At 38.9% G+C, this 25,658-nt stretch overlaps 2 protein-coding genes across 2 annotated transcripts in view; one reads left to right on the top strand and one right to left on the bottom strand.

Annotated features, from left to right (window-relative positions):
• The window catches only part of LOC144662184 (ATP-binding cassette sub-family A member 2-like), a 47,731-nt gene extending 38,876 nt beyond the window's left edge, over positions 1 to 8,855 (bottom strand). Inside the window, exons 1-6 of the mRNA XM_078522946.1 lie at positions 8,559 to 8,855; positions 8,330 to 8,423; positions 5,922 to 6,033; positions 5,013 to 5,158; positions 1,439 to 1,557; positions 822 to 1,031 (exon numbers count right to left, since the gene is read on the bottom strand). Of these exons, the coding sequence (XP_078379072.1) occupies positions 822 to 1,031; positions 1,439 to 1,557; positions 5,013 to 5,158; positions 5,922 to 6,033; positions 8,330 to 8,423; positions 8,559 to 8,624 (747 nt within the window). The 5' untranslated portion in view covers positions 8,625 to 8,855. The remainder of the gene's footprint in view (positions 1 to 821; positions 1,032 to 1,438; positions 1,558 to 5,012; positions 5,159 to 5,921; positions 6,034 to 8,329; positions 8,424 to 8,558) is intronic.
• A 103-nt stretch (positions 8,856 to 8,958) lies between these two features.
• LOC144662240 (general transcription factor IIH subunit 4-like) lies at positions 8,959 to 25,500 on the top strand. The gene is made up of 17 exons (XM_078523012.1): positions 8,959 to 9,113; positions 13,706 to 13,810; positions 14,701 to 14,829; positions 14,929 to 15,025; positions 15,439 to 15,539; positions 16,124 to 16,235; positions 17,105 to 17,173; positions 18,351 to 18,434; positions 18,571 to 18,631; positions 18,751 to 18,828; positions 19,565 to 19,616; positions 19,770 to 19,818; positions 20,725 to 20,754; positions 21,223 to 21,270; positions 21,667 to 21,745; positions 23,976 to 24,037; positions 25,005 to 25,500. Exons 1-17 carry the CDS (start codon positions 8,974 to 8,976, stop codon positions 25,113 to 25,115), a joined length of 1,407 nt encoding a protein of 468 aa, XP_078379138.1. The 5' UTR covers positions 8,959 to 8,973; the 3' UTR covers positions 25,116 to 25,500.
• Positions 25,501 to 25,658: the final 158 nt, after the last annotated feature.

Consider the following 25,658-nt stretch of genomic DNA (forward strand, 5'->3'; position numbering starts at 1 on the left):
ATTAACACGTGTTGTTAAAACGCTTGAGTAAGCGCGATAATAAACATAACATTGAAACTTGCTGTGATTTTTTCATCAAGTATCTCTACCTGAAAGGAAATTTTAAGAAACACAAGGTTCATTTTCCAAGAAAATTCTTACCCAGAAATGAAAAAAAACTTAGTTTCTGGCCTCAAAATTAGGGGGTCGACTTATACACGGGATCGACTAATACACGGGTAAATACGGTATATTGCTCGCAACGTTCTAAATTCTAGCACGCTAGTTAAATATAGACTTATTGAACAAATTTACTTTAGAAAAAGACGAAAAGAAAAACAAAAATTTTGGTCATAGTAGCACTTTAAGAATTCCTTCAGCTTTAAATAATATATCTTTCTCAAGTGCAAAATAAATAATTCGCGAACTGAAATTAAGAACATTTAGCGTTTCGTAAACCTGACAAAAGCTAACACCATTTCGGATCGAAATTTCAAAATATTAGCCAATCAAAAAATTGCTCAATTAAAACTGACGCCATCTTGGATCGAAATTAGCCAATCAAAAAATTGCCCTGTTTCCCGAGAGGTCCTCCTTGTATAAAAGAACTTTGGCGGTCAGTACCTGTAACGACAAGTTACCAATGGAAACAGAGAAGTTTGCCCTTGACAACAATGCCGTTGTTATGTTGAAACTTCGTCACCAAACTTTGTTCGCGTCTCACTCAACTGGAAATCGTAGTATCTGTTTATCCTAAACACATGTACATGCATACAGGAGACCCATCCCCTCTTCCACCAAGACGAGAATTACCAATTAAAAAAGTTGTTATATAAACAAACCTGTGCAGGTGCATCAGGAGGTGAAGGTGCCCTGGGTGCAGAACCCATCAGATTACTCATGGTACCAAACAGCAAGAGACCAAGAAGGTCAGCTCGTCCAGGTGCAGAGCTTAGAGGTGGAAATCCACTGCCGCCATGCATTGACTGGTTTCCTGGCCACAAAGGTTGTTTTAAGAGATCTTTTCTGTGGGCACTGAGATATTTTGCAAGCTGTAAAGTGGAAATGATACCAACAAAAATGTATTTACACATTCTGGAATGGCTTGAGAAAAAATATTCTGCTGCATACCCATTTTTATCTTCAACATAAAAGACAGTAGAACCCTGTTAACTCAAACTCGGATAACTTGAACCTCGCTAACTCAAACTAACTTCCATTTCCCTTGGACCCACTTTCAGTCATTTTTACTTGGCTAACTTGAAAACCCCGCTATCTTGAACTGTTTTTCGTTTCCCTTCAGAGTTCGAGTTACCAGGGTTCAACTGTATTTGAGCAAAACATGTACCGGTAGTAAGCAATTCTAAATTGACAAATAAGAAATAAGAAAGGGTACAACATGTACTAAATAAATACATAATAAACATTATTTTTAGATTCCTTTAACCATACAACTCACCTCTTTTGTATTTACTGTTGTGTTTAGTAACCCCTCTGCGACTGATGGAGGGATGGACAAGTTCTGCATAAACTGTTGAACTTCACTGGGATCGGACAGTATTTCCCTTATTGTGAAGTCTACCAGGAGATCAAATTTAACCATCAGAAAACTGTGCAGTTATAAATTTATCTTGAAATATCAATTGAAAGTGATCTATTTAGACCACAACCAAGTGTGCTCAGGTTACACTGGGAGGAAGACACCTATAGCCATGTAGTTTTGACCAACATCTCCCAGTTGCACATGGCATTCTTGTGGCTTTCAGTAAGCATGATTTTATAGGGACAAAATAACTTTGAATTCTCTTATTTTTTACAACATACATTAAACGTGGCTGAATGTAATTTAGGCTAAGTTAAAGTCGAGCCAATGCTGGCCAGCACCATTCAATAGACCATGCGCTATGATGTCACATACGGGGTTTCCTGTTTAGCACGTATCGTGTGTTCCAGCTGCGTGTGGTTGTGTATTTCGTTTCTAACTCCAAAATGTATGTGAGTTGTTGTTTTCTCCCTTTCCTTCCCTCCCTCATTGGTGGATTTGGTAAGTATTACCCCGGCGTCAGGTTGACCATGGTACCATGGTTTTTCATAGTCAACCATGGTTGACCATGGTTGACTATGCTATGACCATGGTGTCTGACCATGGTCCACTTTGGCCACTGACCATGGTTCACGGTCAACCATGGTCAGGTAATATAATTGTTAATATTAAAAATCCTTGTTTTGATAAGGGTGCCTAAGGTGTTTTATAAATGATTAAAACTCATATTCATAACTTTTAGCTTGTAACTGTTAACTTTTATAAAGCACTGGCCGAAAAATGCCTACACACCATGTACTACCATGGAAAACCATGTCCTAGAAAGTCCACAAGACAAATCATTAACCTAACAAAATAAATGTACGATTTCATCAGATACAGGTCCAAGAATTCTCTAATCGGTGGCTTCGACTTGCTAAAAGAATAATTACATTACTTATAGGAGTGACTTCTTAATTTCTTTTTAAAGACCATGGAATGCCATTTTTGACCATGGCCAAGCTGGTAATTAAAAATAATAATTATAATGCATTTCAATGTCTTTAACATTTGGCTGACTGTGAACTATTTTTCTACCAATTCCCTTAAATGCAAAATAATTTTTTAGCTTTCTGGAAATTCTAAGGAATTAATGCGTTTTCTAGGATAGTTCAATTATAAGCCTTGAATTTCTGTCAATTTTTGCTAAATCCAACCTCAAATACTAAAAATTAAAAAAAATGAACATTACTAAACAACAAAAGCATTGCATACCGAGCTTAGATAAAGAATTTATGCCGCAGAGTCCACTTTCCGTTCACATCAATATGTCTCCAGCATCGTGAATGAAGAAAGATTTTCCACCCTTAAAACTGTCGAAAACCTTGGCAAATAAACTGACAACCTGATATGTGTTTCATTCTCACCGTTTATTCCTTTATAAACCTTGACAATTTCACCACAATGAGATCGCAAAGAGCAAGATTCTTCGAACGACTCTTCGAGCTGCTTTCAGCCGTGCCGCCATTATTGTTGAGACCGCAGTTCAACTTTCCAGCGGAATGCTGTTGAGAAACCAATCACGTTACGCAAACTATCCCACGTGATGTCATGTTTATCATTATTTCATTCTCCTTTTGGCGCTGAGGATTTGAATAGTCTTGTGATCGTTGGTCGCATGTGAGAACGTTTTTTATTCTAAACTGTACAGTCAGTATGTGTTTCGCTTTGTACAGTTATTATAAAGAACAGATTGTGCTTTGTTAAACGAAAGGCAAATAGTGTAGTTAGCTGGTGATTCTTGGAGCTGATCAATGGCCTTGTTAATTTCTGCGGTGTCATAGCACTATGGCAGTTGAGCAGTCATTTACAACTTGAGCGGTTCGGTGAGTACAAATAAGCTTGTATTTCCCTGATAAAACCAGATGGGCTTTCACAGAACTAGAGGCTTGTCATTTAAAGAATCATAACACTATTTGCACGAACTGCATTGTAGCCGTTGGATATGCTTGGTGAAATTATTTCGGCTGTGCCTGTGTGACGTCCGTTACAAAAATTCCCGCTTATAATTTCGTTAAGGAGTAATTTGAATACCGAATTAAAATTCCCCAACTAGCTTACAGCTGCTTACAGGCTTCATCAGGGTGTAAATTTTTACACTGTTGTGGATTGTGGATTTTACACTGTAAATTTCCCAAGGCATTAGTGCTATCTGATCTTAAAGGTTTACAAGATCTAACAAAGTTCGTGTGCTCTAGTAATGAGAATACCAAATCATTATAGCTACTTAAATACAAATTAAGAGTTAATTGGGGCATGCATTTGATTTATTTTTACAGGCTAAAGTGTAGCAAGGAAAACTTCCAAACTGGACAAACTAGAAAGAACTTAACTTTATCATGCATCTTATCAGAAGACAGCCACCAGCTAAGTCTGCCTTTTCTTGTCTGAGTCAGAAACCATAAGCCTCAAGTTTTGAAGTAATATTTTATTAGTTTATATGCCAAAGAAAGGCATCTGCGTTAAGGCATTGTTTCTGAATGCACATAGGTATTTAATGAAAGTGTATACAAGAAAATAGTGTTAGCCCAATAAAACTTTGTTTCAAGCTGTTGTTAATGGCTGTTATGTTTTTATGTCTACAAATGTAAACTAATTGGGCTCCTTATATGCATTATATATATATATTTTTTTCATCTGTTATAATTAAGCAACAGAACGTTTGTAAAATCATGCAAGGGATAAATAGAGAACATGGTTGACCATGTTTTTTCATGGTCTGTATGAAAGAATGGACATGGTTGACCATGTTTTTTCATGGTGTACCATGTTATTTCATGTTATGGTGTGTCATTTTGCTACCGTGGTTGACCATGGTCAAACATGGTTTTAGACCATGGTCAAACATGTTTGACCTTGTTAGTTTCACAGTCAATTTGACCATGGTTGACCATGGTCAGCCTTGTGCAATTTAACGTTCATGGTCGACCATGGTCAAACCATGGTCAGACCATTGACAGACCATGGTTTACCATGGTCACCAACCATGAATAACCATGTTCAAAACATGGTTGACCATGGTCTATCCATGGTCCTGATACCGGGGTAGGGTTGGTAAGTACTTCCACTGACTTGGTCAGACTTGTGATGGTGTCTGTTGGGTGGTTGCCCCTCTCAGAGTTGCCATGGATACCTGTGTGCCCTGCTTGAGCCTGTTTGTATCGCTGTGGAACCACCACCCACTATCATAAGCACCTTCTCCAAGCTTATTTATAGGCGATGAGTTAATGTTGTTTTAGAGATTCTTTGAGATAATGAACAAAGATTAATGGCTGCCAGTTTGGCATTGAAAAAGAAATCGAGACTCTGAGAAGGTGTCCCAGAAAAATTCAAGATGACGAGACCCCCAAAATTTGGCCAAAATTGTTTCTACAAGACACACATTTTTTGAAGGCCATTCATTACCCCTAACAGATGTGCTGCACAGTCAGATATTTACAAACAGACTTACTGTCAACATTCTGAGCATGTGAAACCATATTCTTGAAGTTCTTCTGATAGTCTCTATAGTCCTCTGGCAGTGTTTTTAAGTCATCAGCAGTAGACAGACCAGGTGATGATAGAATGTCTGCAATATGGTCCAGAACGGCACCAATACTGAAAGAATATATTATTCATATTAAGTAACAGGGCTGCCATTAAGAGACAGAACCCATTATACCCGTTACGGCAATGTTATGGGTGAAGATGTTGATTGGTATTACTGAAAATACTGGAACCAGTAGTGCGATCGGTAGAAGACATTTAAAGAAGGTGAGAAAGACATTTAAAGAAAAACAGATCGGCTTAAAAAACCTTCTTTAAATGTTGATTGGTGTTATGTTACACTTGCGTACAGAGTGAAATGGGTGATTACTTGAAGTACCGCAACAGTTTGTTAAAAACTCAATGACAGCCCTGAGTAAATCATTATAGCGTGGGGGAGAGGGCATCAAGTTCATAATTAAATATTTTACAATAATATTGATGGTATAATAATGTTTCAAAGGCTGTCAATTTCATTGTGAATTCAGGTACATGTTGCATTTTGTAAATAATATTTATTTATTAAACAGAAACTTGCTTAAAAATTCCAACTGATAGGAGGCAGACCAGTTGGCTAAATACAAAAGAAGGAAGGGTTGGTTTTGGGACCACCAAACACAAATCCATCCAGTCGTAAGGAACAAGATTTGAGCCTGGGACCTGTCAGATTGGATTACAAGCCAAAGGCCTAGCCACTTGGTCAGACTTTCTCTATGCTATTTTGTCTTAACAAGTTTGGTCCAAAATTGTAGGTCCAGTAACATGCTATGAGGTAACAAAAATATTTAGTGTCTTTTTCAAGAACACAACACAAGAACCAACCAAAGAAAAATACCTTGCATTTGGATGTACTGGAAATCCATGCTCATCTTTATCTTTGTTATTACAAAACTGCTGAAGCAGAGGGATAATTCCTGATGATGGCAGAGCACGCACTGGAAATACCTCTGTGTTAAAAGAAAGGCAACACATTAAGACATTTATTTATAGGTTTGTAACAACAATTTATTGGGCAGGTATAATTTCCCATATATTAGATGGTGGTCTCTATATGTTTTTAAGATACCAGTATCAAGTGAATTATGTTTATTGTTAACTTTCTTATGGGCTATTCTACTTTGTGGGAGGCTCACAATTCTTGCCAATATATTCGTACCTCCAAAGATTGGGATAAAGGGGAATGATAATATTGACTCGAACAATTCAGTTCATTGGACTGCCACATGATCTTATACCCAAATTTTGGAGGCAATTTGAATTTTTTCGCATCGAGTTATTTCCAAATAATTAGAAAACATGCAGTACTGTGCACAGTGTGTAAGGATTTTTAGTTTTTGTCCTCAAAAGCTTTCAGACAGAAATAGGAACATAATAGGAAAACCATGGACTTGAGTTTTCATGGTCATCACGGCTAGCGGCATGGCTCGCAGGTGCGTGCATCCATATATATGTGGCCCACTTCAGAAAATAGACTTTTTGGTACTGGGCATCCATGTTATGGTCAATTGACAGCTGTCAATACAAGATTTCCGCTGACCAGTATCACGTGACCATATCGCAGGCTCAGGTGTTTAACTAATCGGTGTCATGTGTTTTTTCAAAGTTGACCGCTGACTGGAAAATAACTTTTCTATTGAATTGTGGGCTCAAGTGCCATATTTTTATGTCTATGGTAAGACCATCCCAATAAAATGTTTCGTTTCTGTTTCGCGCCTCGAGCGCTCGGTCTAGACTGGGACCAGAACCTACAAGTCACGTGACATTGTTTTGTTAGCTTAGATTTCGAAGGCCGCCATCTTGGCAGTACGCATGTAAAAATGTAGGCTAAGAAAGCTAGATATTCGCTATTGAACGCTGTAAGGACAAAGACTGAACGCTGTTTTTACGTATTCCTTTGCACTGACTATCTCAGGATCCATAGTGAGTACTTTTGCCGTCGTTTTACCTTGTTTATAATTCAGTTCGTAGTCGCTTTAGCCAAGTTTAGGTCCTTCAGCTTTTTCAGCATCACTTTGTGTATCCCTTTTTTAGGTATTCGAACATATTAAACCTATCAACTTGTGTTGTGTTGGAATCTATGGATTGTTGTTATTGTGGTCAGTGCAAAACAGTTTCCCATCGCCCCGTCTGGTGGTGTAATGGTCGGTTGGGGAAAAAAAGAAAAAAAGAAAAAGAATGATGGGTTCCAGAGAAGGCCGGGCTGCTAGGTACGAATGCCTGATTACAAAGTCAACTCGAAAACATGGTCTTTTCGTTCTTTATTCCTTATCAAATGTCTAAATAGTCTTTAATAACCTAGTATCGATGTTAATTAAAGACAAAGACCTCACATCATACCAACTGTTGTTAATAAAACAAGATCGTGTTCTTGTAAATTGAAGTACTTGCTTCATTGACTAGTGAATCTGGAATATTTTTTTTTTTTACTTTTCAAAAAAATGGGTCGGTCGGGCGATGGGAAACGAAACATTTAATTGGGATGGCCTAAGTAAATTCAGAAAAATGAAGGGCAAAGTAAATTACTGTGGACCTCCGCTTTTAGGCTTGGCTAAATCTATTTAATAGATTATTCCATAAAACGGTAGTAGAGAGGGCATAGACAAATAATTGATACTAAAATTTACTAGAACTTTGTGTTAGCCAAGGGTCTGAGAAGTCGGTTTAAGTCAAGCAGTTGTAGGGAAAATGTACTTTTATATCGATAGCCGGAAACTGGACTAGCTGGCCGAAAACTGGGCAACGTTATACTACTTTTATAATTGAGAAAGGCAGCCAATCTGTGTATATTTTAAAGGTAAATTATAAATGAACCGTCTTTGGTAAAAAGGTGAGAAATTTTCCGTGCATAAACAAGAAGTAATAGCGATTACAAACTAAAGTGGCCAGAAACTGGGCAACATACTGTACTACAAATTCGGGAACAGAAATAACTATAAATAATATATAAAAAATATAAGAAAAAATATACATAAAAAATATGTAACATGTATAACAAAATAAATACATGTAAATATAAAATATACTTGAATCACCACGTCTAGTTCTACTTCAAGTGCAATTATAGTTACAGTTAAATAGTAAGGGCACAAAAAAACAGTATTAGATTATTAAGCGTGCGATTTTAAGAGCATGTAATTATATAAGCTGGCCTTACTTTATGCTTCGCTTTGTACAGAGAATGCTTCGCTTACCAAATACAAAAAAAAATATTACATATATTGCTGCACAACATGTCAGTCATACCTTCGGGAACAAAGTCCGGTTCTCGTCTAAAACGAATGCCCATCAAAATAAGAAACAAAACCAGTGGTATAAGAACTTCCATAAGAACAGTAAACTGCAAAAAAGAGCAGAAAAGATTGTGAAATGTCGATCGACGGCCTCAAGAAATCGATAAAACTGCAGTATCACGCTTTTCCTAGTCAGGCCACAAAAGGGAAAAACCTACGATGGTCGTCTTGAAAATACTCACCGGAGCACGTTTCTTCAAAGTGAAGTTCTTCCATAGCAATAGCCTTAGCTGCAGTCCAAAGCCCATAGCAGATTCGGTGGAACAAAAAACAACAAGATTACTCGCGTGAAGTAAACAAAAATATTTTGGGTGCGCGCAGTCAAGCGTTCAGCATCGCCGTAAACCTCTCATTTCTGGCGTCATACACTGCACAAGCCTAGCAGTCGATAGTAGTGCACTTTAAAAACGCATTAACGGTGCAAGGAGCTAAACAAAGAACATAAAAAGAAAATTTTAGTCCCGGCATAAAGTGATCTTTGTCGACGATAGAAAAGACAGATCAGGTTCCGTCATAACAGCGGGGCTCGGAGATGTATGCCAGAATGGTCCCAAAGAACGCTCGGTTCCAGGTTCCAGTCTTCGAAAACCAACAAACATGGCGGCCGCCGATCTGTCTGGGTCGTCTTTTTTTCGCCATTTGCAGTGCAGAGATCTTCACCAGTATTTAGGAAGTTTGCCATCTGGGATTTTGGATAGATTGTATAATCATCCGGCAATTTGCTTAGCGGTTTTTAGGTAAGTTTTGTCTTTTCAACACGCCGTGTTTGGGATTATAAAAGGAAGTGAGACTGACATGAGTGGAATGGACCACCATGCATGCATGTCATGGTCTGATTTCCTGTGGACCTCACAAGGGGTTAGCACTCCAACACGGTTCATAAGGACCCCATTTATTTAAATATATAGTAACCAGGTTAGGCTACTGTTGCGCTTCACTCAGCCTAATTCCGGGGGGGGGGGGGGGGGGGTACTCAGGTATGTTTTGAGTGGGTATGTGCCCTTGGCCTCCAAAGTAGCACCCCGTTTCAGAAACAATTTGGATCTAAAATGATACCCTGTTCTAGAAACAGTTCAATTTTTTAACACTGGACCCTGTTTTGGCTGCTAATAATTTGAATTTTTGGTGCGTTCAAAATATCATACCCCTGTTCTAGAAATTGTCTCTAGAATAGATACCCTGTGATAGACAGAGGGCCCAAAATCATGACCCTGTTGGGCAGCACATACCCGTATGTGAAATTTTGGGGAAGTACCCCCCTCGGGGGGCCTAACTAGCACTTTGGTTAGCCTAATTAGCACTCTGGTTAGCTCGATTAGCATTCCATAGGGTCCGTTTATAGGCAGCATTCCTTTGTAGGTAAGTGTAACACTATCTATATTTATTGCGGGCCCAAGAGAGGCCCGCAACCCTAATCTTGACAGTGGCCAGTGAATTGCGTGTCACGCGTGCGCACCACAAATTTTGCTTCGAATTAAAATCCTCTCAGATTTTGATAAACGATCGTAACTTGTTGTTATGTTTATGTAACACAATAGAGGATTATTTGCTTGTGTTCGGGGCTCAAGCAAAATTAAAATATTGTCAGCTCTAGGCAAAAAATCGCTGTCGCAGACTGTAAAGCCGCACCTGAAGGTTTCTGCATGCACAGTTTCAGTCTGGAATATGTTTCGCTTCTCGGAGAAAATGAAAACAACTGAACAAGAAATGTTCATTTTTGGGAAAGTAGAGCATAAAGTGTATGATGAAAGTGTTTCGTGTTTTTACAAGAAGGAAAAGACGTTTCTTTCATAAGATTTTAGCATATTTATGACCATTTGTGAGTGAGTGTTTGTAACTGTAAAACTAAACTTTATACCGGTTGAACATATATTGAAATTGCAATTTTTTTGATACTTCTGATACTTCAGACTGAAACAATCCTTTGTAAATCATGTTTATTCATGTGGGAATGTTCTTGAAAACTTCAGCCATTTGTAACTCCGCCTTTTAGTGTTTGCTTAAAAATGTTAGCTTGGATCCTGCTTCTGGTCTAATTGCAAAAGCGTGCAAGCTCGCTCGAGTACCTCCTCTCCTTCCACAACCCCTCGCAAGCACAAGACTCTTCAGTCTATCAAGGCCTGCACTTCCTAACCTGTGGTTGCCACTAGTTTATTAAATCTAGCAATGATATATTGCAATTCCTGAGTTTTGATTGGTTAACAGGCAATGGTATATGAGCTCATATATATACCATTCACCACAAATATGGTAGCCGATACGCGTCAACAAAAACAGCTAGGGAGCTCAAATATTGCAATTCTTTGGGCGTTTTTAATAAAACAATTATTCCACTCACGTTTGTTGGATATGAGATCGTTATAGCCTACAGTACTAGGCGCTATGCGCCTCGTCAGCTATCTACCATGTCATATCCAACTCGCGCTTGCGGAATAATTGTTAAGTATTGCTCCATATATTGTTTAAAAACTATCAATGGTTTTTGGCTGCCAGCCATGGTTGGTGTAGTGGCTAGGGAGTATATCCCTTGCCTGCCTAACTGAGAAAGATTTCCATATAACACCACAGTTAATTATGCATGACAATTCTTCTGCATAATCCACCACACATAAAAGGCAGCTATAAATAAAATTATAATAAAGAGTCGATATAACGCGCGCTCTGATTTGTTAAAAGAGCGTGCTTTATGAGAGTACAAAGCACCAGAGCTCACACCATCATCCGCAAGGACTGATTTTTGCTTCGGCATTTTGATGGATTTGACCAAAATTAAACGTCTTCTACGGTCCAGACACTGACAAACGCAACGAAAGCAAGCTTTTTGTCTACAATAAACAACAATAAACAACTGTATTGTTTATAAAACTGTACGCATTCCAAATAACAAGTAATTCCAAGGTCCAACAAACTGCCGATAAAAATGTGGCGCTCAAGTATCGAAAATATACAAATGTTCCTCAACTTGTCGAGTGCTCCGATAAACGGCGCTATATTAATCACATATTAGGTAGACATTACACTGAACAAGTAACAGCGAAAGAGAACAACAACAGGACAAACTTTATTTTTGTAAGCATGTACAAATAAAGTGTTGAAAACTCACATAGAAAGTGGGCTCATTCCATAAGACAATCTCTGGTTATCTCAGGTCTCTCAGCAAAGCAAACCTCAACAATCATGATGCTTACCCTTTTTGTCCGTTAAAAGCTTGCTGTTACATGCGCTCTGATGCCCTCATTAGAAGCAGATCAATATTTCCAACATTTGTCGCCAGTGCGGGTAATCCTTTTGCTGCCGTAAACACAACTGCATGTTCTTCATTGCAAACTCAACTCTCAGCAGTGTGGAAAGTTTCACCCGCAAGTCTTGATCTCTTTCTTTCGTACTTGTCATGTTAGAAAAGTACCGGTACACGTTTTTATTGTTCCAATTCGCCAAGATTTCATTGCACAAAATTATAGCTTTATAGCTTTCACATCCTTAGTTTTTGACTGAAAAGTGAACGACGGATCATTCGCTCTTCACTCGAAACCGAAAGCGAAGCTCAAGTTTAGTTTTTGATTGACAGCAGTTGTCTCCTTAGCCAATCAATTCATCTGAAACATTCTAACAAGCGTTGTGATTGGTTGAAATGAGCGTGCTTTATGAGAGTATAAAGTGTGCTTGCTGACGACACTTTTGAATCGTTTTGGAAGCAAAAATTAAAAGGAAAAGGAAATCCGTCTGGAAAATAGTAAATTGTTTATCATAAAACAAATAAAGAAGCCTCGACTGTGCTCTGTTCTGTTGTAAAGCACACAGGAAGCGGCAATAGCATGAAAGAAGTGTAGGGGGAAACACGAGCCATTAGGTGAGTGTTTCCCACTATAAAACCAGAGTATAGGACCAGAGTTACAAGACTGTATGCATAATTAAGTTTAAGGTTATAATCAGAAATCTTGCCCACAAGTGCTGTGATTCAGTACAACAAACGATACATTTTCTGGTGTTCTTACACCTAAAACTGGGAAATTATGTGGTTAGCACATACAATCAGTCTCTTAATTACCATTGAACATAATTTTTATAATGACCAGCTCCAAATAAAATTAACAAATCAACCACATTTTGTGTGGTCTACACTCTTACAGACCAAGAAACTCAAACAAGTACTTTATCAAAAGTGATGCCTGTATGATTGGAAGAAACTTTGCCAGGGGGGGGGGGGGTGTAAAGATTCACGACATTGAAAAATGACAATGATTATACAAAAGAAGATAAATGAGTATACCTGCCAACTCTCACGCCTTAGGCGTGACTCTCACACCTGCGAGTTGAAAACTTCGATCTCACGCCAACTCATGCTTACGAACCAATTTCTCACGTCTAGTCAAAAATTTGAGTTATAAAGCCAGCCATAAATGGCACATTTTCTAAAATATGTGAACTCAAACCAATGTGAGAAACGAAAACTCCAAGTAAACTGAGTTTATAATGACTCGAAATCTCAGAGTTTTGACAAGAAAAGCATTGAGAATGTGCTCGTGTTAAGCAAAACACGTCCTGGGAGTGTGTTAGGGATATGTTCGGAACATCTTCAGAATACTTCAGCCATCTTCGGGAATCTTTGGTAATGGTTGTGTCATCTCCGGAAATCCTAGCACTCTCAGGATAAAAATCTCACGCCTGTGACACAGAAAAAGTTGGCAGGTCTAAATGAGAATTCAGAGAATAATTACAACTTCAAATACCTTTTAGTCTCTCGTTAAGTGTTTGCCTCTCACAAGAAGCGAGCAAGATGATTTTGCTGATTGAAAATCTTGTTGGCACTTGTACACTGAACTTCCACAGTTCGCTGCCGATTCACTATCACCATTCTTATCAGTTAGACAATAATTTCAAAAGCCTGGTAAATTTTTATTTGACAGATCACCTGTCGTGAGTAGAAGTCCAAGCCTGATTTCCGAAAACAAATGACTTGTATACTTGATTCAAAGTAAACAAAACAAGATGAAATTCGCTTTCATTTATCAATAGACAAAACTTACAAATTTCTAGCCCGCATGCATGTGTGGCATGATCTGACCTCACTTTTTGTGGTCTCTACTCTCATGGACAATAACTGTTGACCAATCAGCATGCAAGAATTCTCTTGGTTATTGTATAATTCCTTATGTCAACATGCTGACATAGAAGTCAGAAATTTCTAGGTAGCTATCAATTTCTGGCACAGTCACTAGCAGCCGTTTTCCCCTGACCCTTTTCAATCAATGGTGAAATTTAAAATACAAATTTATATGTCAAAAATTAATAGAGATGACAATTGTATTAATCTCTATTTTAATCTCAGGGAGCTGCCAGAACTTGCAAAACAATTTGTGATGAGAACTTTGTTTGCTGAGCAACCTGTTCCAGAAACCTTGGTAGCTGCTTGGGTCAAAACTGAACACCAAAAGTAAGATACAATAGAATCCATCATAATATATGTTAAAACATTTATTTCTAAATAATTATTTTGTCACAGCATTTTCTTACTTACAATAATAATCTTTTATAGTTACAAGTTTGTTAGTTAATGTGCTTGCGTAATTGTTACAGTAACTCTCCAAAATGGCCACCCTGATGAAAAATAAACTACAGTTGAACCCCTATTAAGCGGCCACCCTCGGGGAAATGGCAACTGGCCGCTTAATAGAGGTTGGCCGCTTAATAGGGGTTTGTCAGAAATTAACATAAGGTCTTTTTAAAAGGTAACATTATTTCAATACAAAAAGGAAAAGGAATAACGGAATCACAGGAAGACGACAATAAACCTGTGTTTGAATGATTTTATCGGCCGTCACGGTCTGAGATTGTTGGAAATTAATTTAAATATCGTATATTACATTCTTATTGGCCGCTAAATAGAGGTAAAAACAATAGAAGAACGCTCATCGGGGCGGCAGAAAGGTGGCCGCGGCCGCTTAATAGGGGTGGCCGCTTAAAAGGGGTTATATTTACAGTATTTTACTGACAATATTTTCGGGTCTTTAGTAACTGGCCGCTTAATAGGGGTTGGCCGCTTAATGGGTGGCCGCTTAATAGGGGTTCGACTGTAACCATTATTGTGGAACTCACAGAATATTTTTATGTATTGCCTTAATTTAACCACTTTTGATGAGCTCACATTTAAAATATGCATTGGTTACCAATAGAAAGCCACTGTTTAAGCTTCACACAGTGAGCTCGCCATTTTGAGAGAAGCACAAAAAAAAAGTCATGTATATTTACTTGATTGACAGGTTATACAATTCCAGAAACTACCGGAAGTACTAATTAGTAATTGCCTTTGTAATCCCATGGCAGGCATTATATAGGATCTTTAAACAGACTTAAGGGCCTTAGGATATGGAAGGAGTCAAGTGGTGGAATACCAAACAGACTTGAGATGAATGTAATTTTCCGTAGCAATTTGAAGATTGCCCTCTGTGGGGGGTAAGTTCATTGGATCAAAGTTTATTATTATTGCAGTCTGGCAATTTGAACGCATTAGATAGTTTATTCATAGCCTGCTATTTTGTGGTTCATTTCTAGTGGAAATCCATGGATAGGATCTGGTGATCAACCTGAAAAGGACAAGCATGCAAGAGACATCCCATTCCTTGACAAATACAGCATGGAGAGATGGGAGGTACGTTCACACCAGGGGGAGGGTAAATGTGAAAGAGAAAAGGGTGTTGTGTTTAGGACAGAACACCAATTTTTTAGATGTTGATGTCTCTTTTAGGGTGTCTCGTGAAGAAAAAACACTGCCATACTGTGTTGGCAGTATAAACTGATCAGGCATAAAATAAAAGTGGTATCTTTTAGAGCTCAAAAAGGCTTAAGCCATGCCAAGATTGGTCTCCTTCAGTTTGGGTTTAATTAAAATTTTCTGATGAGCATGTTCCCCTTCCCATTAATATGGAATTCCCTTCCCCCCTCCCTCTGGTATAATCTTTTTCATAGCAATGTTTTCATCAAATGACCCTGAGAGGCAATGGACCCATTGAATGCATGCCATGTACAGGTAACATGTTTCATTGTTTTTTTATTACCCACCAGGCTGTTCTTCATTTCATGACTGGATGCACTTCAACTGAAGAAGGAGCAGCAGTCAGTCAAGATGTTGTTAAGGTGTTGGTTTTATCAGGACTCATGAAATGGTTTGTATTAAATAAACAAATTTGGAATTCTATTGCTAGTTACACAGTGTGATGACATGGTGTTACACAGAACTATTAATATGTGTATTTCAAAGAATTATCCATACCTCCCCCACGGAAGGGATTTTTCCTAAGACCCTACCAATACTCTTAAAGTTCCAATTACGCTTCATACATTTCCTTCAAAGTTTTTGGTCTCTGAGACCACTCAACCCCCAGGAATTTTCAATCTCTTTTGTGGGGGGAGAATGGACTTTTTCTGGAACCACACAATAATAATAATTGTTTTAATTAACAACTATTCCACAAGCGCGGGTTGGATATGAGTTGGCTATAATGATCTCATATCCAACAAGTGCGAGTGGAATAATTGTTTAATTTATTAAAAACACCCAAAGAATTGCAATATTTGAGCTCTCCAGCGGTTTTCGTTGACACGTATCGGCTACCATTAATTTTTTGTGGTCAGTGGTATATGAGCTCATATACCATTGCCTGTCAACCAATTGAAACTCACAAATTGCAATATACCATTGCTAGTTTTTAATAATACATCATTATATTTCATTGTTATTCTTTTTCAGTGAGACACCTGGCAACTCACCAATCATAAGCCCAGCTGGATTTCAGTTTCTTCTCATGGACACAGCATCTCAAGTTTGGTATTTTATGCTGCAATACCTGGAGACAGTTGAGGTACTACCTTATTACATGAAATTTTTGTGACACATTAATTTCGCGATTTTAAAGTGCGGATATTTCGCGACACTTAAATTTCGCGTTTTTGTGAAAATTTTGTATTTTGAATCACTTTAATTCGTGTTTTTGAGTAAGCCACAATTAAAATTTCCTTGGCAATATTATTTAACATGCCTTTGAATTTTAATAAAACGACTTCATTAAAGGGGCAATAACATCAAAATTAACAAAAACGCAAGGGCAAGACTAAATCTCGGCTATAGCATCAACAGAACATTCTCACAATGGCTACAAGTAGGTCATGCTTGTACGTGCATGAGTTATTGTTCTTGAGCCTTTCTTTAGTGGTATTAAACTTTTGAGTTATCCTTTGTTCATTACTGACATATCCGAGTCACTTAATTTTCGCATCATGTTACTTTAATTTCGCAATTTTTTTAGAATCGCAAAATTCGCGAAATTAACGTGTCGTGAAAATTTCATGTAATAAGGTACCTTGTTTTTGTCATGCACTGTACTGTGGTACTCACCTCACAAGTTTGATTCTTATCATACATAAATGTTTTCAGACAATACCGTATAATATGGCCTTAAAACATCTGAGTCAGTGCATCAATGCTACAGACTAAACAGTGAACTAGTCATTGATAATTACCAATCTAAATTGTTTGCAAGTAATCAAATGCCGTTGAACATTCATCAATGCTGTTGAATCTTTAGCATTTAAGTTATCGAATTTTTTCTTCCTTTCTTCAAATTTCCTTTCCTCTCTCCCTCCTTTTCTTTCCTTTCCTTTTCTTACTTTAAACCTTTCTCCCAATCTTCATACACTTCTTCATTTACTGTCCTTTTTCCTCCTTATATAGGGTCGAGGCATGGATCTTGTAGAGTGCCTGTCATTTCTGTTTCAGATTAGTTTTGCAACTCTTGGCAAGGTCAGTACATGTACTCCAGATGGGTTTTGTTTTGAAAACCCTGTCAGGGGGCAAGGAGTTTGCGATTTAGATGCAATCAAATATCCTTTTATCTGCAGTGGTTATTTCCTTTGACACTTAAGGTAGCAGCTTTGAATGCCCATGCAAGTGCTCTGAATACTTCCAGCCAATGGTAGTGGGCAGTGAATTTCCTGTCATTTAGTGTTGTTAACTGAGCAACTGAGAAGGGCTGATCAGAATTACATCAGAATGAGCCTACCAGTGCTGTGTGCCTTTGGAGGGGAATGAAAGTTGCACACAAGAGCAGTTAATATCATACTCTTGGGTAACTTGAAATGTTTCTACCCCCTCTCACCTTTACTCTTGAGGGCTTTAGTGTCATACAATCAATCAAACAATCAATAAAGTTTATTTATCCGCAGAGCTGACGGTAGACTTGCCACAAGTCGACCTCGCGAGTTTTCAGAACGAAGGACTTTATTGAAAGTCTAAGCTGACGGGGGCTGACAAGGCTACTTGCAAACACATGCTAATATGCCGAGAAAATAAATACAAAATGTGTATATATACAGAACTAAAAATCAATTAATGGAAAAGTATTAAATTAAATTCATAAAGAGAAACTGTCTAGCTGCGCACAGCATTGCGAAAGGCCTGTAGTGTTGCAATTGTTCTTATTCCGTCTGGCAGTTGATTCCAGGTTTTTGCCGCCCAGAGTCTTAAGGACTTCAGTCCATACAGGGGGGCTTGGGTTAAAGTTTACTCCTCTGGGCCGTGTTGTTTGAAAGACGATTAACGCTAACCCAGGATTAAAAGATGATCAAGATTTTAATTTCGCTTGTTTTAAAGGGTTTCCCAAAGCTAATATTTTGTTAAGTTTGAGATTGGTCCATGTCAAAACTGTGGGACAGAAAATATTAACAGAAAACCTCTACGAAATTATATAAAATTGAAATCAAATTTCAGGCTAATCCTGGATTAGCTTAATCATGCTTTGAACAACCCGGCCCTGGGTACAAAAGTACTGGGAACATTCGACAAATGAAAAACAACTTGATGTATCAATGGTTCTTGCCATGCATTCATTCACTTTGAACCGTACATTTCAAAGACGATTGAAACTTTAAAAAGACATGTATTATGTGATTGTCTGAGAACCTTGAAATCTTTTTTGCAGGACTATTCTACAGAGGGAATGAGTGAATCTCAGTTAAAATTTCTTCAACATCTGAGAGAGTTTGGTCTTGTGTTTCAACGAAAGGTACTGAGCAGGCATCTAGTGTTTTTTTAGCCTGCCAACATTTGTTGATGCATTGTGCTTTCTTGTAGATACTTTTAAAGTAATCTGCTTTTGTTTTGGTACCTCTTATTGAATCAAGAACTCGGTTATCTTTCAGCGTAAATCAAGAAGGTATTACCCCACAAGATTAGCAATCAACCTGGCATCAGCGGGAATAGGTGATAATAAGAATTATTCATTTTCTTCAGTACACAACTGGGAAAGTAAAAACAGTAACATTTCAGTTTTTCAAGACGAGATTGAGTGATAATGCTGTCAATGTTGTAATTTGTTTCAGGGAACACAGCTATCAGTAATACAGACGAGAAAGGATTTATAGTTGTTGAGACCAACTACCGTCTTTATGCTTACACAAGTAAGTAATAACAACGGGATTGAGATACCAAGTGGAAGGAACATCAAGAGAATACATCTCAAAACTCAAAGACATAATAGAATGTTTGAATAGGGAGATGTGTTTAAGACATCCCGTCCGGTCCACATTGCCCCCTACTTCTCCCCCTACAAATAAGTTTGTTACCAGGTATACGATTTTGACCACTTTTCACTTCTTCCTTTTTGCTTTGGGGTGGCGCATTAAACTGTTACCCCCCCCCCCGCCCCCCCCACTTTTCAGACCTTAGCAACAAAAAAAACTTACTGAATATTTTTTATACTATCCGGCCATGCATGTCATTATAACAAAACGACATCCAGTCCTGGTCCAAACCGGGAAACTGATTACCGTAAAATTCCGGTTATAAGCCCCCCCCCCCCCCCCAGTTATAGGCCCATCTACCTGGAAACAAAAAAATACATCCGATTATAAGTCCCCCCGGATATAAGCCCCCCTCTGCCGGATGAGAGTACGGAAAAGGGCTAAATGTTGCTTTATTATGCGTTTTTAACTAAAAAACGCATTTCGATCAACACTCCCGTGGCCCGTTTCGGAACGTTATTTTTATTCTGCTTATAAGCCCTCCCGGATATAAGCCCCTCCACTTCAGTATAAGCCCACCCAAAAACCCTTATGAAGTTGTATAAGCCCAGGGCTTATAACCGGAATTTTACGGTATTCCCTTACCATGTTGTTTATTTGTTTTCTCCACAAGGCTCATCTTTGCAGGTAGCCCTCATTGGACTGTTTTCGGAGATTCTTTGCAGGTACCTAATCAAAACTTCTACAGGAAATTATCCTTCTAGTGTATAGTAACCTGATGTTCATTTTGTTGCGTGTGGAGATGTCTGTTGGAGAGGAATAAATGCTTGCTGATTCTGTTATCTATTGCAGAGTTTGATCATTTTTGTCTGTTTCAGGTTTCCTAATCTCTGCGTGGCTGTGTTATCAAGGGATAGCGTTCAGCAGGTAATCATGTTAGAAACGTTTCAAGAGTGACGGTGATTAAGGCGAGTAACTGTAAAGCTCTTACTTGTCACACGCAGAAAAAAAAAAAACAAGAGTACAGCACCAGTAACGTTGGTCAAGATCAGTTTTCTGTCGCAAAACCAGAACTAGAGTAATCCCTTTTGACCAATCATAACAATTATTAACCAATCAGAATTGGCATGTACTTAAACCCGAAACAACGAAACGGAACGACCGAAACGAGCGCAACCGCCGAAATGACCGAAACGAAACCGCCGAAACGGGCGAAACGAAACGAAATCACCGAAACAAGCAAAAGCCATTTCAATTATTAGTGTGAGAGCTAACCGTAAACAGGCTAACCGGAGTGCATAGTAGGCTAACCTAAGTGAAAAGTAGGCTAACTGAAGTGTGTAGTAGACTAACAGGAGAGTATAGTAGACTAACCTGGGTGTATAGTGGGCTAACCGGAGTGTATAGTAGGCTAACCTAAGTGAAAAGTAGACTAACAGGAGAGTATAGTAGGCTAACCTGGGTGTATAGTGGCCTAACCGGAGTGTTTAGTAGGCTAAACGGAGTGTATAGTACGGTAAGTGGCGAAAATCTTGAAGTTTTGCTTGTTTCGGTGATTTTGTTTCGTTTCGGTCGTTTCGGCCGTTTCGGTCGTTTCGGCGGTTTTGGTAGTTTCGTTTCGGTGGTTTCGTTTCGTTGTTTCGGGTTTTAGTACTTGCCATCAGAATTGGAAGCAAACACTTCATGTGAGAGTAATTTCACGTTTTTCCGTTCATGTACATCCCGTGGTCTCTTCCGTCACTGCAAGTAATGTTTTCCATACTAGATCTATCCACTGAAGTGCACCTCGAATAAATTTTAAAAAAGCAATTTTCCTTGTTCTATTTTCTGCAGGCATTGTCAAGTGGAATATCTGCTGAACAGGTTAGACAGATCAAATAATCTCCTATGTACAAGTAATAAGATCTGTTTTAAAACGTTCAAGGGAAAAACAGGGCCTATAGGAGTTCTAAAGTTACGGCCTGTCCCGTAGAAGTCTTCTCCGCAGGCATCTCGTATGGGAGTCTAGAGAACAGAAATGTGACTGAAGGGGAACTGGAGACTCCTCCTACTTCTACTTCCCCTCCCTTCACAATTTTTCTCTTTCGTCCCCAGTCTCCCATTGGCCGAGGGTCTAGGGTTGCGGCGGAGGGAAATCCCGTAGCGCCGGCAGTTTGAGTCTTGAGCGCTGTAAATTTTAGAACTCAAACTCTCATGCTGTTTTTTGTACTCTTTTTCATATTTGCATTGGAGCAATTTGTTAAAAATGACATAGTACAGGAACAATAAGTGAAAGGAATAATCCAATAAGACTGCTGCTTACCGTACAGTTGCAATTGTTTTTTGTTGCAGATTCTTCATTTCTTGAGGACCAGAGCACACCCTGAGATGCTAAAAAAGGTCTGTTATTTCTTTACTACTGTGTAATGCACCTATCAATGTTTAGCCGCAGGGGAGGGGGGCATAGGCAGGGAATTTGACAGCAATTGTTTGCCCGTAGTGGGGACTTTTGACCGTTTTAATGGACTTTCTTGCAACATTTAATTGAAGTTTAGTGACTCTTTTTGAACATCCACAAATGCCCTATGATTGGGCATTTGAACAGAAAGTCTCAGCTAAGTTCAAATGCCCGACCTATGCCCCCCCCCCCCCCCAGCGGCTTAACATTGATACGTGCATACATACATAAATATAACATACGTTATACATACTAAATAAATACTGTTCGTGTTTCTGCAGGCTCGGTATTAATCAGTGTGCTTGTAAAGCTAAATCTCCATTTTGTTATCTTCCCAGAATCCAATCATACCACCGACAATAAGCGATCAGATCCGACTGTGGGAACTGGAGAGGAGCAGAATGAAGTTTTCTGAAGGTCAGTCAGCGGGGGTGAGGGGAGGTGTGGTATCTAAAATTTCATTCCTCTGTTGTGTTTTTATTCCCCGGAGGGGGGGGGGGTGGGAGTGGGAGCGAGACTAGAGGGAACTCACTATACTTGCTTTGTGACTAAGTCGGAAGTGACTCGCGCACTCCTGGATATTATTTATTAAATCTTAATTGAACAACAATTTTATTAAATTATGTGGTTGATAACGACTGTGGTTCACTGACGAATAGAAAGGTTCTCTCGTCGTTGTCGTAAAACCAAAGTTATCACAAATACCGTAAAATTCCGGTTATAAGCCCTGGGCTTATACAACTTCGCAAGGGGTTTTGAGTGGGTTTATAAGCGGAGGGGCTTATATCCGGGAGGGCTTATACGCGGAATAGAAAAAACGTTTGGGAACGAGCTACGGGAGTGTTGATCGAAATACGTTTTTAAGTTAAAAACGCATAATAAAGCAACATTTAGTCCTGTTTAGTACTGTCGACCGGCAGAGGGGGGCTTATATCCGGAAGGGCTTATAATCGGATGTATTTTTTTTTTCCAAGTAGATGGGCCTATAACCGGGGGGGCTTATAACCGGAATTTTACGGTATATATAACTTTTACTCTGACCTTAAAAAAGCTACACGGACAACGCATCTTAAAAAAAATTGCCAAGTTTTGCAAGTTTGTTGTCGTAATCCGTCTTAACATTCGTCAGTTCAAACCATCCTTAATTATTTTTGCGTTTTTATTACTTTGTTGTTTTTCTATGTTATAAAACTGTTATTTTGAGGTTTACCTCAATACGGAAGTAATCAGAAAAATAATAATAATAATAAAACATTTTTATAGCGCCTATCCAGGTCTGTTCTAGGCGCTTTATAAATCGATAAAAATTCGTTAAAATTAGCTGAATAAATCTTAAAAAATAAAAATGTACATTAAAAGTAATAAAAAATAAAAATCGCTAAGAGTAATAAGTTTTTTTAAAAAGATAAGTTTTGAGTTTTGATTTAAAAGAACTTAAATTGTCACATGAGCGGAAAAAAAGAGGTAGCCTGTTCCAGAGTTCAGGCGACGAAACAGCAAAAGCTCGAGACCCATACGACTTAAGGTGGAATATGACAGGATTAAGGCGTGAAGAGTGTGACGATCGGAGGGTTCTTAAAATATCGTGACATTGCTCTTTTATGAACTAAAAGTTCATTCATATCGTTCGAAGGGTTTGTGCTAAACTTGTGTAAACGCGTTTACAGTTATGAAGGTTTAATATTCCCTTAATATCCCAGAAAGTTCTAAGGGTGAATTTATTCTTGCTGGGCCAATATTCACTAGTACTGCTTGACGAAACGCCGGAGAAAATGGGGGTGTTACGCCAATTAAGATTGATTAAAACTTCAATTAATATCGTTGAGAATCTTGTTATTCTCATCCAATATGGAGCGTGCGGCATCTTCACTGAATGACTCGATATTCCAAAAACACTACAATATATCCACTAAAAAACTAAGATTATCACTAGCTAGGCTTTGTCCGCCTCTATAATCATGATCATGGGGCCCGGCTAACTAGAGGGGGAGCCGGTGAAAAAAGAGGGTTCATTCCTATCCACAGCACTGGTACTAACATTCTGTAAGAGAGAAGTTATACAGATATGCGCCCCTGCATGAGATCGATATTGACCTTCTTGTTCCGGAGATAGGGTTTCCGATACGCTCTCTTAGTTCGAGTTGCAGGGGTATGCATTTTCTGTTCAAACTTCACATTTCATTCATAGTTTGGCATTTTCACAAGTGTCACTCAATCCTCGTTCAGTGGTCATACTGTATATGGAATGGAATTTATTTTCTGGCTGAAATACAGTACCGAGTTGATTGTCCACGCGCATTTTTGGTAATTTTCACCATTGTTTCACGGTTATAATTTAAGTGAAGTATAAAAGTTCAGGACGTGTTGCGTACTTTATGGCCGCCATGTTGGTGTCCTGCTTGGCGCACGCATAACAAGAGTTTAATTTTCTTGAGTACTTGAGTACTATACTTTCTCCAATAACGTGGCTTCTGGAGAATGCTATCAGATCTCTCAGATCCTAGCTCTCTTTTTAACCGCATGAAGTTACTGGAAGTATTGATAAGACGTCAGTTCATTGCTGGTAGCCGCACCAAAATTTTGTTTAGGTTGCCCATTGCACTAGAACATTGCCTAACTAACGGGTTGCACTTAATTTATTTTGCAGGTGTACTATACAATCAGTTTCTCTCGCAAGCAGATTTTGAAACGTTAAAGAAGTATGCTGAGGTAGAGTCACTTGTGTATATTATCGATTGCGCATAAGATGATGAACCAATAAAGATAATGTTTACCACGTGCGGGGGTTTACCGCTTAGCAGCCCACGCTCTGAGAGCTGCAGGCGGCCGTAAAGTCTGCCTTGAAGCACCCTTTTGACCATCTTCAATTTTAGTACTCTACAATGAAGCGTGGGACCATAAGGATGTGTCACGTTGGTTAACACATGAAGCCAGGTTTTCACTAGCACACAGCACAAGCGCAAGCATAAGTAGTTTGTGCCAAGTGAAAACGAACGTCGACACAAGCATAAGCACAAGTGTAAGGACACGATGTTTTCTTGTTTCAGGGCTCAAATGCTCAGACGCAGAGGAAACTGGAACGAGTGCCGCATTAATTGGGAAGACACGGCCAGATAACTTGAATTTCCTTGTGCTTATGCCGGTGGGATTTCGTTTTCACATGCATGGCATAACGCGAACGCAAGCTCAAGAAAAGGGAAAAAAATGTTTTGCTTGCGTCGAAGCTGTTTTCACCGATGAAATAAGAGCTGTTATGCTTGCGTCTGGTGTCTGTGCTTGCGCTTGTGCTTGCATGCGTCGCTAGGGAAAACCAGGCTTTGGTCCCCTTTTAGGAAAACCACGGGCTGCGTCTTAACGGAAACAGGATTCTGTTCTAGGCTCTCTTGAATTGTGGAGAACGAAAGAGAGGCGGAACGAATTGCGATCGGGAAACGGGAAAGTTTATTTTCCTCGTTTTGCGTGTTTATTTTTTGAATTCCGGGCGACAGAAGAAGAAGGGCTAAAAAAGGCTGGTGTATCTTAAAATGTTAATAGAATGATGTGTAAAACTGCTGAGAACCTTTATGTAACCCTGGAGTTTATTGTCTAAATTGCTTCTTCCGTGCTGTGATTTCATTCGGGAGACTATTGCTGGAGCTGCTTTCGTGTTTTCACTCCTTCCTTTTTCATTTTACAGGACCTTGGTGTTCTAATGTGGGCCAACTCATCAAAGAGAGTTATTGTTGTCAGTCGTTCGGGTCATGACGATGTTAAACGGTTCTGGAAAAGGCAGAAGCCAAAGACGTGACAGCCGGTTTGGAAAAGACGGAAACAAAACACGTGACACCCGTTGCAAGTGTCCCAGCAGACTATGGATGGCACGCCATTTCCACGTGACGAGCACGTGGACTTCAATGAACATGAAAATTCCAACGCATGCGTGTACACGGCTTTTGTATTTTGGGAAAATTCCAGGAGAACTGACAAGTGACACGGAGTTGAACAATTAATGAGGTGGCTTTGCATAAATTATGCTTTCTAAGACACGTTTGAAAGAAAGAGAGATATTTTATATTTATTAAATAGTTTATATTTGAAGCCCGATTTAAGTTGTATATACTGTACTGACTTGCCACCCTAAACTACAAACTACTTTGTGGTCCAAGTAGTGTGAATAAATCATGAAACGGAAATTCGTGGTTTCATTGTTCTAGTCCATTAAGCTTCGACACAGGGAGGTTTTAAACAAACTGTTGTCCTACTGAAGAACACTTCCGAACCTTCATTTACCGATATCTACCACGTTGCAACGAAACCCTTCAAGTTCCGTAGAAAAAAAAACGTCACTTAG

The sequence above is a fragment of the Oculina patagonica genome, chromosome 1 (genome assembly GCF_052425735.1).
Source record: "Oculina patagonica isolate OP01 chromosome 1, crgOcupat, whole genome shotgun sequence".
NCBI classification, from domain to species: domain Eukaryota; kingdom Metazoa; phylum Cnidaria; class Anthozoa; order Scleractinia; family Oculinidae; genus Oculina; species Oculina patagonica.